The sequence below is a fragment of the Oncorhynchus masou genome, unplaced genomic scaffold (assembly GCF_036934945.1).
Source record: "Oncorhynchus masou masou isolate Uvic2021 unplaced genomic scaffold, UVic_Omas_1.1 unplaced_scaffold_1132, whole genome shotgun sequence".
In the NCBI taxonomy this organism is placed as follows: Eukaryota; Metazoa; Chordata; class Actinopteri; order Salmoniformes; family Salmonidae; genus Oncorhynchus; species Oncorhynchus masou.
The window spans coordinates 110,122-126,374 of NW_027001063.1; the positions used below are offsets into that span (position 1 = coordinate 110,122).

The 16,253-nt window shown below is 46.9% G+C and overlaps 1 protein-coding gene across 2 annotated transcripts in view; it reads right to left on the reverse strand.

Annotated features, from left to right (window-relative positions):
• Nucleotides 1–1,125: 1,125 nt before the first annotated feature.
• The window catches only part of LOC135529330 (mdm2-binding protein-like), a 59,716-nt gene continuing 44,588 nt past the window's right edge, over nucleotides 1,126–16,253 (reverse strand). The window contains exons 18-22 of one of the 2 annotated variants that reach the window (XM_064958115.1): nucleotides 14,995–15,258; nucleotides 10,192–10,465; nucleotides 4,095–4,208; nucleotides 2,467–2,532; nucleotides 1,126–2,306 (exon numbers count right to left, since the gene is read on the reverse strand). In XM_064958115.1, the coding sequence (XP_064814187.1) occupies nucleotides 2,271–2,306; nucleotides 2,467–2,532; nucleotides 4,095–4,208; nucleotides 10,192–10,465; nucleotides 14,995–15,258 (754 nt within the window). In that variant the 3' untranslated portion in view covers nucleotides 1,126–2,270. Of the gene's footprint in view, nucleotides 2,307–2,466; nucleotides 2,533–4,094; nucleotides 4,209–10,191; nucleotides 10,466–10,514; nucleotides 11,042–14,994; nucleotides 15,259–16,253 lie in introns of those variants that run through there. The other variant, XM_064958116.1, reaches the window with a different exon arrangement.

Genomic DNA, 16,253 nt, shown 5'->3' on the forward strand with positions numbered 1-16,253 from the left:
GAGGACTGAGGGGGTATAGAATAGTGAGGACTGAGGGGGTATAGAGTAGTGAGGACTGAGGGGGTATAGAGTAGTGAGGACTGAGAGGGGTATAGAGTAGTGAGGACCGAGGGGGTATAGTATATTGAGGACTGAGGGGGGTATAGTATATTGAGGACTGAGGGCGGTATAGAGTAGTGAGGACTGAGGGGGTATAGAATAGTGAGGACTGAGGGGGGTATAGAGTAGTGAGGACTGAGGGGGTATATAGTAGTGAGGACTGAGGGGGTATAGAATAGTGAGGACTGAGGGGGTATAGAGTAGTGAGGACTGAGGGGGTATAGAGTAGTGAGGACTGAGAGGGGTATAGAGTAGTGAGGACCGAGGGGGTATAGTATATTGAGGACTGAGGGGGTATAGTATATTGAGGACTGAGGGCGGTATAGAGTAGTGAGGACTGAGGGGGTATATAGTAGTGAGGACTGAGGGGGTATAGAATAGTGAGGACTGAGGGGGTATATAGTAGTGAGGACTGAGGGGGTATAGAGTAGTGAGGACTGAGGGGGTATATAGTAGTGAGGACTGAGGGGGTATAGAATAGTGAGGACTGAGGGGGTATAGAGTAGTGAGGACCGAGGGGGTATAGTATATTGAGGACAGAGGGGGTATAGGATATTGAGGACTGAGGGGGTATAGAGTAGTGAGGACCGAGGGGGTATAGTATATTGAGGACAGAGGGGGTATAGAGTAGTGAGGACCGAGGGGGTATAGAGTAGTGAGGACCGAGGGGGTATAGTATATTGAGGACTGAGGGGGTATAGAGTAGTGAGGACTGAGGGGGTATATAGTAGTGAGGACTGAGGGGGTATAGAATAGTGAGGACTGAGGGGGGTATAGAGTAGTGAGGACCGAGGGGGGTATAGTATATTGAGGACTGACGGGGGTATAGTATATTGAGGACTGAGGGGGGTATAGAGTAGTGAGGACTGAGGGGGGTATAGAGAAAGCATTGTTTTGTTCATATGTGTGAGAGAAAGTGACATTCTCTGTTGGCTTTGCATTTGTTCCTACTGTGAACCGAGATAGACTAATGTTACTAGAAACTGACAGTGTTGTACTGCACAGAACAGTCCTCGTACGCACAAAGATCACAAAACACATTTTATTATATTTCATCAAATTGATGGCACAACTAAAAGAAATAGTGATATCTACAATGCTACCAATGCTTTACAACAAACAGAGACATACACACATGTTAAATAAACCATGTAAACACATCTAAAAGACAAACCTCCCAGTTTGTGGAATTTCCTATTAAAACAACATAAGAGAGAACTCATTAAAACAAACAATGAAATTACAATGAATGGCTGCCTGGCAAGTGACAGTCACTGAGGTTCTTAAGACATAAACAACAATGTAATTACAATGAATGGGTGCCTGGCAACTGACAGTCACCGAGGTTCTTAAGACATAAACAAACAATGTAATTACAATGAATGGCTGCCTGGCAACTGACAGTCACTGAGGTTCTAAAGACATAAACAAACAATGTAATTACAATGAATGGCTGCCTGGCAACTGACAGTCACTGAGGTTCTTAAGACACAAACAAACAATGTAATTACAATGAATGGCTGCCTGGCAACTGGCAGTCACTGAGGTTCTAAAGACATAAACAAACAATGTAATTACAATGAATGGCTGCCTGGCAACTGACAGTCACTGAGGTTCTAAAGACACAAACAAACAATGTAATTACAATGAATGGCTGCCTGGCAACTGACAGTCACCGAGGTTCTTAAGACATAAACAAACAATGTAATTACAATGAATGGCTGCCTGGCAACTGACAGTCACTGAGGTTCTAAAGACATAAACAAACAATGTAATTACAATGAATGGCTGCCTGGCAACTGACAGTCACTGAGGTTCTAAAGACATAAACAAACAATGTAATTACAATGAATGGCTGCCTGGCAACTGGCAGTCACTGAGGTTCTAAAGACATAAACAAACAATGTAATTACAATGAATGGCTGCCTGGCAACTGGCAGTCACTGAGGTTCTAAAGACATAAACAAACAATGTAATTACAATGAATGGCTGCCTGGCAACTGACAGTCACCGAGGTTCTAAAGACACAAACAAACATGCTCATCACACGTTCACCTCCTGACAGAGTGTACTGATGTTTCCTGTGGTGAAACTCCATTCCACTGATGGTTGCGGTTTGCCGTGACTATAAAACCAGTCTAAAACCACTAGTGATCGTTTAACTTCCCTCGTCACTTAGAGGCCCGCTCCGTAACCCAGTCGATGACCTGCAACACAACCAATAAAAAACACATGGGTCTGTTTACAATTTACAAACTCTTCGTGAACAATTTCTACCTGAACACCCCTCGACTTCTGAAGAACATGGTTCAAAGTTTACCTTCGTAAGGGGAAGGTAAAAGATGTAATAAATGGTTGACAGGTTACCTGCTTGGCATTGCTGCTGGCTGCTTTCATCATTTCCTCATGAAGGCCCCTGGACGTCTTCAGATCCTTTTGGAGAAAAGGAATACATTGTGATGCCAGCTTATAGTCTCTGGGGTGATGATGTAACAGTCATCTTATCTCTCTATAGTCTCTGGGGTGATGATGTAACAGTCAGCTTATCTCTCTATAGTCTCTGGGGTGATGATGTAACAGTCATCTTATCTCTCTATAGTCTCTGGGGTGATGATGTAACAGCCATCTTATCTCTCTATAGTCTCTGGGGTGATGATGTAACAGTCAGCTTATCTCTCTATAGTCTCTGGGGTGATGATGTAACAGTCATCTTATCTCTCTATAGTCTCTGGGGTGATGATGTAACAGTCATCTTATCTCTCTATAGTCTCTGGGGTGATGATGTAACAGCCATCTTATCTCTCTATAGTCTCTGGGGTGATGATGTAACAGTCATCTTATCTCTCTATAGTCTCTGGGGTGATGATGTAACAGTCAGCTTATCTCTCTATAGTCTCTGGGGTGATGATGTAACAGTCATCTTATCTCTCTATAGTCTCTGGGGTGATGATGTAACAACCAGCTTATCTCTCTATAGTCTCTGGGGTGATGATGTAACAGTCATCTTATCTCTCTATAGTCTCTGGGGTGATGATGTAACAGTCATCTTATCTCTCTATAGTCTCTGGGGTGATGATGTAACAGTCATCTTATCTCTCTATAGTCTCTGGGGTGATGATGTAACAGTCATCTTATCTCTCTATAGTCTCTGGGGTGATGATGTAACAACCAGCTTATCTCTCTATAGTCTCTGGGGTGATGATGTAACAGTCATCTTATCTCTCTATAGTCTCTGGGGTGATGATGTAACAGTCATCTTATCTCTCTATAGTCTCTGGAGTGATGATGTAACAGTCAGCTTATCTCTCTATAGTTTCTGGGGTGATGATGTAACAGTCATCTTATCTCTCTATAGTCTCTGGGGTGATGATGTAACAGTCAGCTTATCTCTCTATAGTCTCTGGGGTGATGATGTAACAGTCATCTTATCTCTCTATAGTCTCTGGGGTGATGATGTAACAGACAGCTTATCTCTCTATAGTCTCTGGGGTGATGATGTAACAACCAGCTTATCTCTCTATAGTCTCTGGGGTGATGATGTAACAGTCATCTTATCTCTCTATAGTCTCTGGGGTGATGATGTAACAGTCAGCTTATCTCTCTATAGTCTCTGGGGTGATGATGTAACAGTCAGCTTATCTCTCTATAGTCTCTGGGGTGATGATGTAACAGTCAGCTGCTATAGTCAGGTCAGACAGTCAGCTTATCTCTATAGTCTCTGGGGTGTTGATGTAACAGTCAGCTGCTATAGTCAGGTCAGACAGTCAGCTTATCTATGGTATTTAACATAGTTGAACAGGGCAAATTAAAAGCTCAGGACAAGGCAATACAAGACAATCCGTCTAACAATCTGTCTTACAGTCTTAGTTGTCATTCTGTCATTGAAAACTTTTTCAAAGAGGGGCCAAGGGACTTCTAGTTGAAGTTTTCACGTCAACTCACGGTTGGTGCTAAATGTCAAATTCAAAGAATGGGGGGAAAAAAAGGAGAGGAACCTTCAGATAGAATTTGGAGATTTCAAACAGTCTTTGACTGCAAGCGGCAAGATTGTTGTGTTGTCTGGTGATCCCATGATGCTTCAGGGTCTTCGCCACAACCTCTTCTAGCATCTGGAACAGAAACAACAGAAAACATTCTGCATGCTGTTCTGACTTGCCTAGTTAAATAAAGGTTAAGGAAATAAAACGTGTGTGTGTCAATGGGAATCACTGACATTTCTCTACTTCAGGGACGGGCAACTTTGATGGGGGTGAGGGCTACCAAAATATAAAGTATGAATTTATCATGGGGGCTCGCGGGTCTGTGTACCCACATCAATACCCCCACCTTGAAGCAAAACAGGGGGGGGCGCCAGTTGCCCATTCCTGCTCGAAATAAACATGTATTTCTCTACATAAACCTGTATTTTTCTCCACAGGGCCACGTTGTTCTTGTTGTGGTTGATAAGCTTGGGTTTGCGTAGTAATCAGAACAGCTCATCGTCTTGTTCCTTGAAACTGAACCTTATCTCAAGGACATTTTGAAAATGTATTTATTTTTTGTACTTTTACTCCATTTTCTCTCCAATTGGTAGTTACAGTCTTGTCTCGTCGCTGCAACTCCCCTACGGACTCAGGAGAGGCGAAGGCCGAGAGCCGTGCGTCCTCCGAAACACGACCCAACCAAGCCACACTGCTTCTTGACACAATGCTCACTTAACCCGGAAGCCAGACGCACCAATGTGTCAGAGGAAACACCGTACAACTGGCGACCGGATGCCAGCTAGCAGGCGCCCGGCCCGCCACAAGGAGTCGCGAGAGCGCGATGGGACAAGGATATAGCGGTCGGCCAAAACCTCCCCTAACCCGGACGACGCTGGGCCAATTGTGCGACCGCCTCATGGGTCGCCCGGGTGAAGGCCGGCTGGGACACGGCGATGCAGCGCCTTAGACCGCTGCACCACTCAGGGGGCCCCTCACAGACCTTAACATTGTGGATAATGGCAGGACAGAAAGCAATGTACCGCTGCCCCTCACAGACCTTAACATTGTGGATAATGGCAGGACAGAAAGGAATGTACCGCTGCCCCTCACGGACCTTAACATTGTGGATAATGGTAGGACAGAAAGGAATGTACCGCTGCCCCTCACGGACCTTAACATTGTGGATAATGGCAGGACAGAAAGGAATGTACCGCTGCCCCTCACAGACCTTAACATTGTGGATAATGGCAGGACAGAAAGGAATGTACCGCTGCCCCTCACAGATCTTAACATTGTGGATAATGGTAGGACAGAAAGCAATGTACCGCTGCCCCTCACAGACCTTAACATTGTGGATAATGGCAGGACAGAAAGGAATGTACCGCTGCCCCTCACAGATCTTAACATTGTGGATAATGGTAGGACAGAAAGCAATGTACCGCTGCCCCTCACAGACCTTAACATTGTGGATAATGGCAGGACAGAAAGGAATGTACCGCTGCCCCTCACAAACCTTAACATTGTGGATAATGGTAGGACAGAAAGCAATGTACCGCTGCCCCTCACGGACCTTAACATTGTGGATAATGGTAGGACAGAAAGGAATGTACCGCTGCCCCTCACAGACCTTAACATTGTGGATAATGGCAGGACAGAAAGGAATGTACCACTGCCCCTCACAGACCTTAACATTGTGGATAATGGCAGGACAGAAAGGAATGTACCGCTGCCCCTCACAGACCTTAACATTGTGGATAATGGTAGGACAGAAAGGAATGTACCGCTACACCACACAGACCTTAACATTGTGGATAATGGTAGGACAGAAAGCAATGTACCGCTGCCCCTCACGGACCTTAACATTGTGGATAATGGCAGGACAGAAAGGAATGTACCGCTACACCACACAGGAGGCCCCTCACAGATCTTAACATTGTGGATAAGACAATTGTGTAGTCTAGAGCGATTTTCTAGGTTAGCTAGCCAGCTATTGTCGTTCTTTTAACGTAACGTAACGCAATCAACACTGCTAGCTAGCCCCAAATAGCAGCACTGTAGAAACTATTACACTCGACGGAACGACTTGATTAGTGTAGTGTCAACATCGCAGCCACTGCCAGCTAGCCTACAAAGTCAACAACGCAGCCACTGCCAGCTAGCCTACTCCAGCAGTACTGTATCATTTCAATCATTTTAGTCAATAAGATTCTTGCTACGTAAGCTTAACTTTCTGAACATTCGAGACGTGTAGTCCACTTGTCATTCCAATCTCCTCTGCATTAGCGTAGCCTCTTCTGTAGCCTGTCAACTATGTGTCTATCTATCCCTGTTCTCTCCTCTCTGCACAGACCATACAAACGCTCCACACCGCGTGGCCGCGGCCACCCTAATCTGGTGGTCCCAGCGCGCACGACCCACGTGGAGTTCCAGGTCTCCGGTAGCCTCTGGAACTGCCGATCTGCGGCCAACAAGGCAGAGTTCATCTCAGCCTATGCCTCCCTCCAGTCCCTCGACTTCTTGGCACTGGATCACCACAGATAACACTGCTACTCCTACTGCTCTCTCTTCGTCCGCCCACGTGTTCTCGCACACCCCGAGAGCTTCTGGTCAGCGGGGTGGTGGCACCGGGATCCTCATCTCTCCCAAGTGGTCATTCTCTCTTTCTCCCCTTACCCATCTGTCTATCGCCTCCTTTGAATTCCATGCTGTCAAAGTTACCAGCCCTTTCAAGCTTAACATCCTTATCATTTATCGCCCTCCAGGTTCCCTCGGAGAGTTCATCAATGAGCTTGATGCCTTGATAAGCTCCTTTCCTGAGGTCGGCTCATCTCTCACAGTCCTGGGCGACTTTAACCTCCCCACGTCTACCTTTGACTCATTCCTCTCTGCCTCCTTCTTTCCACTCCTCTCCTCTTTTGACCTCACCCTCTCACCTTCCCCCCCTACTCACAAGGCAGGCAATACGCTCGACCTCATCTTTACTAGATGCTGTTCTTCCACTAACCTCATTGCAACTCCCCTCCAAGTCTCCGACCACTACCTTGTATCCTTTTCCCTCTCGCTCTCATCCAACACTTCCCACACTGCCCCTACTCGGATGGTATCGCGCCGTCCCAACCTTCGCTCTCTCTCCCCCGCTACTCTCTCCTCTTCCATCCTATCATCTCTTCCCTCTGCTCATACCTTCTCCAACCTATCTCCTGATTCTGCCTCCTCAACCCTCCTCTCTTCCCTTTCTGCATCCTTTGACTCTCTATGTCCCCTATCCTCCAGGCCGGCTCGGTCCTCCCCTCCCGCTCCGTGGCTCGATGACTCATTGCGAGCTCACAGAACAGAGCTCCGGGCAGCCGAGCGGAAATGGAGGAAAACTCGCCTCCCTGCGGACCTGGCATCCTTTCACTCCCTCCTCTCTACATTTTCCTCCTCTGTCTCTGCTGCTAAAGCCACTTTCTACCACTCTAAATTCCAAGCATCTGCCTCTAACCCTAGGAAGCTCTTTGCCACCTTCTCCTCCCTCCTGAATCCTCCTCCCCCTCCCCCCCTCCTCCCTCTCTGCAGATGACTTCGTCAACCATTTTGAAAAGAAGGTCGACGACATCCGATCCTCGTTTGCTAAGTCAAACGACACCGCTGGTTCTGCTCACACTGCCCTACCCTGTGCTCTGACCTCTTTCTCCCCTCTCTCTCCAGATGAAATCTCGCTTCTTGTGACGGCCGGCCGCCCAACAACCTGCCCGCTTGACCCTATCCCCTCCTCTCTTCTCCAGACCATTTCCGGAGACCTTCTCCCTTACCTCACCTCGCTCATCAACTCATCCCTGACCACTGGCTACGTCCCTTCCGTCTTCAAGAGAGCGAGAGTTGCACCCCTTCTGAAAAAACCTACACTCGATCCCTCCGATGTCAACAACTACAGACCAGTATCCCTTCTTTCTTTTCTCTCCAAAACTCTTGAACGTGCCGTCCTTGGCCAGCTCTCCCGCTATCTCTCTCAGAATGACCTTCTTGATCCAAATCAGTCAGGTTTCAAGACTAGTCATTCAACTGAGACTGCTCTTCTCTGTATCACGGAGGCGCTCCGCACTGCTAAAGCTAACTCTCTCTCCTCTGCTCTCATCCTTCTAGACCTATCGGCTGCCTTCGATACTGTGAACCATCAGATCCTCCTCTCCACCCTCTCCGAGTTGGGCATCTCCGGCGCTGCCCACGCTTGGATTGCGTCCTACCTGACAGGTCGCTCCTACCAGGTGGCGTGGCGAGAATCTGTCTCCTCACCACGCGCTCTCACCACTGGTGTCCCCCAGGGCTCTGTTCTAGGCCCTCTCCTATTCTCGCTATACACCAAGTCACTTGGCTCTGTCATAACCTCACATGGTCTCTCCTATCATTGCTATGCAGACGACACACAATTAATCTTCTCCTTTCCCCCTTCTGATGACCAGGTGGCGAATCGCATCTCTGCATGTCTGGCAGACATATCAGTGTGGATGACGGATCACCACCTCAAGCTGAACCTCGGCAAGACGGAGCTGCTCTTCCTCCCGGGGAAGGACTGCCCGTTCCATGATCTCGCCATCACGGTTGACAACTCCATTGTGTCCTCCTCCCAGAGCGCTAAGAACCTTGGCGTGATCCTGGACAACACCCTGTCGTTCTCAACCAACATCATGGCGGTGGCCCGTTCCTGTAGGTTCATGCTCTACAACATCCGCAGAGTACGACCCTGCCTCACACAGGAAGCGGCGCAGGTCCTAATCCAGGCACTTGTCATCTCCCGTCTGGATTACTGCAACTCGCTGTTGGCTGGGCTCCCTGCCTGTGCCATTAAACCCCTACAACTCATCCAGAACGCCGCAGCCCGTCTGGTGTTCAACCTTCCCAAGTTCTCTCACGTCACCCCGCTCCTCCGCTCTCTCCACTGGCTTCCAGTTGAAGCTCGCATCCGCTACAAGACCATGGTGCTTGCCTACGGAGCTGTGAGGGGAACGGCACCGCAGTACCTCCAGGCTCTGATCAGGCCCTACACCCAAACAAGGGCACTGCGTTCATCCACCTCTGGCCTGCTCGCCTCCCTACCACTGAGGAAGTACAGTTCCCGCTCAGCCCAGTCAAAACTGTTCGCTGCTCTGGCCCCCAATGGTGGAACAAACTCCCTCACGACGCCAGGACAGCAGAGTCAATCACCACCTTCCGGAGACACCTGAAACCCCACCTCTTCAAGGACTACCTAGGATAGGATAAGTAATCCTTCTCACCCCCCCCCTTAAATGATTTAGATGCACTATTGTAAAGTGGCTGTTCCACTGGATGTCAGAAGGTGATTTCACCAATTTGTAAGTCGCTCTGGATAAGAGCGTCTGCTAAATGACTTAAATGTAAATGGATAATGGTAGGACAGAAAGGAATGTACCGCTGCCCCTCACAGATCTTAACATTGTGGATAATGGCAGGACAGAAAGGAATGTACCGCTGCCCCTCACAGATCTTAACATTGTGGATAATGGCAGGACAGAAAGGAATGTACCGCTGCCCCTCACAGATCTTAACATTGTGGATAATGGCAGGACAGAAAGCAATGTACCGCTGCCCCTCACAGATCTTAACATTGTGGATAATGGTAGGACAGAAAGCAATGTACCGCTGCCCCTCACAGATCTTAACATTGTGGATAATGGTAGGACAGAAAGGAATGTACCGCTGCCCCTCACAGATCTTAACATTGTGGATAATGGCAGGACAGAAAGGAATGTACCGCTGCCCCTCACAGATCTTAACATTGTGGATAATGGTAGGACAGAAAGCAATGTACCGCTGCCCCTCACGGACCTTAACATTGTGGATAATGGCAGGACAGAAAGGAATGTACCGCTGCCCCTCACAGACCTTAACATTGTGGATAATGGCAGGACAGAAAGGAACGTACCGCTGTCGTTAGAGATCTGCAGCAGAGTCATCATGTCCTAGTTAACTAGTGGAGGGCTACAATATGGCAATATAGTACAGCATAACCTAATGGAAGACTATGTATCTAGATGTTGTGCGTCTGTCTATAGAGATAAATACTCTATGTGAATATCTACATGCTGTACAACACAGAAATATTTCCCCAACAGATACAATAACCTCTTACCCGGGCATGTTTCTGGGAGCGAGACTCCTTGCTGGCCTTCTCCTCTGCCTGTCCCTGCCTGTGTCCCTTGGCCTGGGGGGCTCTGTGGCTGTTTTGGGGGTCAGGGTGGTGCTTCTCTGGCCCCCGAGGGCCCATTCTGAGGGCTGAGACAGAGGAGGAGGACTGAGACCTGGTTTTCTGCAGTCTCAAGCCTCTCACAGCTGGGTGGGTATCAGTTCCACTGCTGCCACTGCACACAGAGCCCAGGGACTCACTGCTCTCCGACTTGGCCAGCCTGAACAACACAGACACACAGACAGTTAAACACACACAGAGCCCAGAGACTCACTGCTCTCCGACTTGGCCAGCCTGAACAACACAGACAGTTAAACACACACAGAGCCCAGGGACTCACTGCTCTCCGACTTGGCCAGCCTGAACAACACAGACACACAGACAGTTAAACACACACAGAGCCCAGGGACTCACTGCTCTCCGACTTGGCCAGCCTGAACAACACAGACACACAGACAGTTAAACACACACAGAGCCCAGGGACTCACTGCTCTCCGACTTGGCCAGCCTGAGCAACACAGACACACAGACAGTTAAACACACACAGAGCCCAGGGACTCACTGCTCTCCGACTTGGCCAGCCTGAACAACACAGACACACAGACAGTTAAACACACACAGAGCCCAGGGACTCACTGCTCTCCGACTTGGCCAGCCTGAGCAACACAGACAGTTAAACACACACAGAGCCCAGGGACTCACTGCTCTCCGGCTTGGCCAGCCGGAACAACACAGACACACAGACAGTTAAACACACACAGAGCCCAGGGACTCACTGCTCTCCGACTTGGCCAGCCTGAACAACACAGACAGTTAAACACACACAGACACGCGCACACACACACAGACACGCGCACACACACAGAATACTTTTTTGACAAAGTGGTGTCACTATCTCTGCCAGAAATCTGTTGAATCTACTCTACTAATGACCTCAGCGGTCACCATAATCAATTAAGGTTCAATTCCATTGCAACAGACAACATATTTCATCTCTATGCAATTATATAGTAGCCAAGAGGGCTCCTGAAGACTATCACCTGGAAAATAATGTAGAGAGGCATCAACCTGTTGCATGCTGACATCATATTACATCATTAAGCCTACGAGGTTACATCGCTTGATATTCACTGTGGATATTCACTGTGTTTTATTAGTTCTAAAACTATCATGTATATCTACTGGTCACATCACCTGAGTAATTAACCATCATTTATATTACCTGAGGAATAAAACTATCATGTATATCTACTGGTCACATCACCTGAGTAATTAACCATCATTTATATTACCTGAGGAATAAAACCATCATTTATATCACCTGAGTAATTAAACCATCATTTATATCTACTGGTCACATCACCTGAGTAATTAAACCATAATTTATATCTACTGGTCACATCCCCTGAGTAATTAAACCATCATTTATATCTACTGGTCACATCACCTGAGTAATTAAACCATAATTTATATCTACTGGTCACATCCCCTGAGTAATTAAACCATCATTTATATCTACTGGTCACATCCCCTGAGTAATTAAACCATCATTTATATCTACTGGTCACATCACCTGAGTAATTAAACCATAATTTATATCTACTGGTCACATCCCCTGAGTAATTAAACCATAATTTATATCTACTGGTCATATCACCTAAGTAATTAAACCATCATTTATATCTACTGGTCACATCCCCTGAGTAATTAAACCATCATTTATATCTACTGGTCACATCACCTGAAACCCATTTCAGCTTGATGTTAACTACTGTTAGGTTGAAACCCATTTCAGCTTGATGTTAACTATTGTTAGGTTGAAACCCATTTCAGCTTGATGTGAACTACTGTTAGGTTGAAACCCATTTCAGCTTGATGTGAACTACTGTTAGGTTGAAACCCATTTCAGCTTGATGTGAACTACTGTTAGGTTGAAACCCATTTCAGCTTGATGCTAACTACTGTTAGGTTGAAACCCATTTCAGCTTGATGTGAACTACTGTTAGGTTGAAACCCATTTCAGCTTGATGTTAACTACTGTTAGGTTGAAACCCATTTCAGCTTGATGTTAACTACTGTTAGGTTGAAACCCATTTCAGCTTGATGTTAACTACTGTTAGGCGAAACCCATTTCAGCTTGATGTTAACTACTGTTAGGTTGAAACCCATTTCAGCTTGATGTTAAATACTATTAGGTTGAAACCCATTTCAGCTTGATGTTAACTACTGTTAGGTTGAAACCCATTTCAGCTTGATGTGAACTACTGTTAGGTTGAAACCCATTTCAGCTTGATGTTAACTACTGTTAGGTTGAAACCCATTTCAGCTTGATGTTAACTACTGCTGCTCTGAAAGGCTGAGGAGCTGCTTCACCTCCAGATGACATGAGAAATAATGCTGATGTCCTCAGATCTGACAGCGCCTCTCTAGGGACTATAGATGAACATCTATAGATGAACATGACTGAGTGACTGGTGTCAACCCAGAGGGCATGGGAAACAACAACCAAGATAAAACATTGATAAGCCTAGAAAGAAGAAGAGAAACCCTGCTGTTTCTGGTCAAAGAGAACAGAGAAACCCTGCTGTTTCTAATCAAAGAGAACAGAGAAACCCTGCTGTTTCTAATCAAAGAGAACAGAGAAACCCTGCTGTTTCTGGTCAAAGAACAGAGAAACCCTGCTGTTTCTAATCAAAGAGAACAGAGAAACCCTGCTGTTTCTGGTCAAAGAGAACAGAGAAACCCTGCTGTTTCTGATCAAAGAGAACAGAGAAACCCTGCTGTTTCTGGTCAAAGATAACAGAGAAACCCTGTTGTTTCTGGTCAAAGAGAACAGAGAAACCCTGCTGTTTCTGATCAAAGAGAACAGAGAAACCCTGCTGTTTCTGGTCAAAGAGAACAGAGAAACCCTGCTGTTTCTGATCAAAGAGAACAGAGAAACCCTGCTGTTTCTAATCAAAGACAACAGAGAAACCCTGCTGTTTCTGGTCTAAGAGAACAGAGAAACCCTGCTGTTTCTGATCAAAGAGAACAGAGAAACCCTGCTGTTTCTAATCAAAGAGAACAGAGAAACCCTGCTGTTTCTGGTCAAAGAGAACAGAGAAACCCTGCTGTTTCTGATCAAAGAGAACAGAGAAACCCTGCTGTTTCTAATCAAAGAGAACAGAGAAGCCCTGCTGTTTCTGGTCTAAGAGAACAGAGAAACCCTGCTGTTTCTGATCAAAGAGAACAGAGAAACCCTGCTGTTTCTGGTCAAAGAGAACAGAGAAACCCTGCTGTTTCTGATCAAAGAGAACAGAGAAACCCTGCTGTTTCTAATCAAAGGGAACAGATAAATCCTGCTGTTTCTGGTCAAAGAGAACAGAGAAACCCTGCTGTTTCTGGTCAAAGAGAACAGAGAAACCCTGCTGTTTCTGGTCAAAGAGAACAGAGAAACCCTGTTGTTTCTGATCAAAGAGAACAGATACATTTCCATTAGGGAACGTCTACTTTGTGAAGTGCGTGTGTGCAATAACTAAATTCTCCTTTGCACTCTTTCTAAACAATGTAATTTTTAAAAACATTGTCAAAGGGTAAAGTCAACTAAACATAGTCCACTCTGTTCATAACAGATTCTAGTTTCAGGAACAGAAAACTGTATTGAGATTAAATGTTTCATCGATGAACAAAATTAAACAGAATGTCGGCTAAAATCCATCTCGCTCCATCATTCCCCACCGCCGGCCACTGGGCTTCCTCTAATCACCATATTTGGTCGTGAGTGGAAAAGCCAAGCGAATGCTTCTCCTTTATTCATCCTGTGAAATATATGTGTGTAAAATCTGGGATTTGATGAACAAATATACTGAGACTGCAAACATCCCAAGATGAAATGTAACGAGGAGATATAGTGGGTGGCCAATACAACCTAGCAGTAGAAGACTATCACATTGTAATCTATTCCCCTACGAAGTTTATTGTTACAAAAACACCTTCTGTTGAATATAGTCTTTGACCTCTAGCATCTGCTATAAACTACAGGATGTATGTACGTAACCTTTGACCTCCAGCACCTGCTCTAAACCACAGGATGTACGTACGTAACCTTTGACCTCTAGCACCTGCTCCAAACCACAGGATTTATGTACGTAACCTTTGACCTCTAGCACCTGCTCTAAACCACAGGCTGTACGTAAGTAACCTTTGACCTCCAGCACCTGCTCTAAACCACAGGATGTATGTACGTAACCTTTGACCTCCAGCACCTGCTCTAAAACACAGGATGTATGTACGTAACCTTTGACCTCTAGCACCTGCTCTAAACCACAGGATGTACGTACGTAACCTTTGACCTCTAGCACCTGCTCTAAACCACAGGATGTATGTACGTAACCTTTGACCTCTAGCACCTGCTCTAAACCACAGGATTTATGTACGTAACCTTTGACCTCTCGCACCTGCTCTAAACCACAGGATGTATGTACGTAACCTTTGACCTCTAGCACTTGCTCTAAACCACAGGAGGTATGTACGTAACCTTTGACCTCCAGCACCTGCTCTAAACCACAGGCTGTACGTACGGACCCTTCGCCTATATAGAACATGATGCCTCTAGTATGCCATTTAACAGACACTTTTATCCAAAGCGATTTACTGTGCAAACATTTGTTTTATGTGTAGGTGGCTCCGGGAATTAAACCCCCTATCATGGCGTTGCAAGAGCCATGCTCTACCAACTGAGCTCCAGAGGACCATACAAACCTCACTAACCTCTTATGGGGGTGGGTGGCGTCTGTATCCCAGGATCGTCTCTTGATCCTGGGCAGGTCAGAGTTGAGGAGGGCCTCTCCGTCCGGGACACTTCCTGGTTCAGACAGCACGGCCGGCGAGGGGGCGGGGCTTAAGGCGAAGGGGACGGGACAAGGTTCCTTGGAGCAGGTGGTCTGGGTCTCGTAGCGAATCAGACGAGACTGCAGCCGGACGAAGCCCTGGTCCCGGTCCAAGGCCTTGTGGCCCTGCTCATCCAGACAGAACCTGGGTAGGGTCAAGAAATTAGTGATTCAAAACATAGACCAGTCGAAATATATAGCCAATAAGGTAGTAGTTAATCATAGATAAAAACTGAGATCAGGACTAAATTAGCATCAGAACGAGATGGGTCTCTCTCATGAGTCGGCAGAACTTGACCAGAGAGAAGAAGAGCTGACTGTGAGCCAGGACACAGAGACAGAGGGGTCTGACAGTGAGCCAGGACACAGAGACAGAGGGGTCAGACAGTGAGTCAGGATACAGAGACAGAGGGGTCAGACAGTGAGCCAGGACATAGAGACAGAGGGGTCAGACAGTGAGCCAGGACACAGAGACAGAGGGGTCAGACAGTGAGTCAGGATACAGAGACAGAGGGGTCAGACAGTGAGCCAGGACACAGAGACAGAGGGGTCAGACAGTGAGCCAGGACATAGAGACAGAGGGGTTACACAGTGAGCCAGGACACAGAGACAGAGGGGTCAGACAGTGAGCCAGGACACAGAGACAGAGGGGGTCAGACAGTGAGCCAGGACACAGAGACAGAGGGGGTCAGACAGTGAGCCAGGACACAGAGACAGAGGGGTCTGCTGGAGTAGATAAGCTAAGTAGAGGTCATAGCTGAGGTTCACAGGAAAATCAGCAACATTCAAACAACTGTGAAAGAACTGTACTGCTCGTCCAGACAGGACCTGACCAGGGAGAAGAGAGAGCTTAGTGATTCAACACAGAGACAGGTCTGGACCAGGGAGAAGAGAGAGCTTAGTGATTCAACACGGAGACAGGTCTGGACCAGGGAGAAGAGAGAGCTTAGTGATTCAACACGGAGACAGGTCTGGACCAGGGAGAAGAGAGAGCTTAGTGATTCAACACGGAGACAGGTCTGGACCAGGGAGAAGAGAGAGCTTAGTGATTCAACACGGAGACAGGTCTGGACCAGGGAGAAGAGAGAGCTTAGTGATTCAACACAGAGACAGGTCTGGACCAGGGAGAAGAGAGAGCTT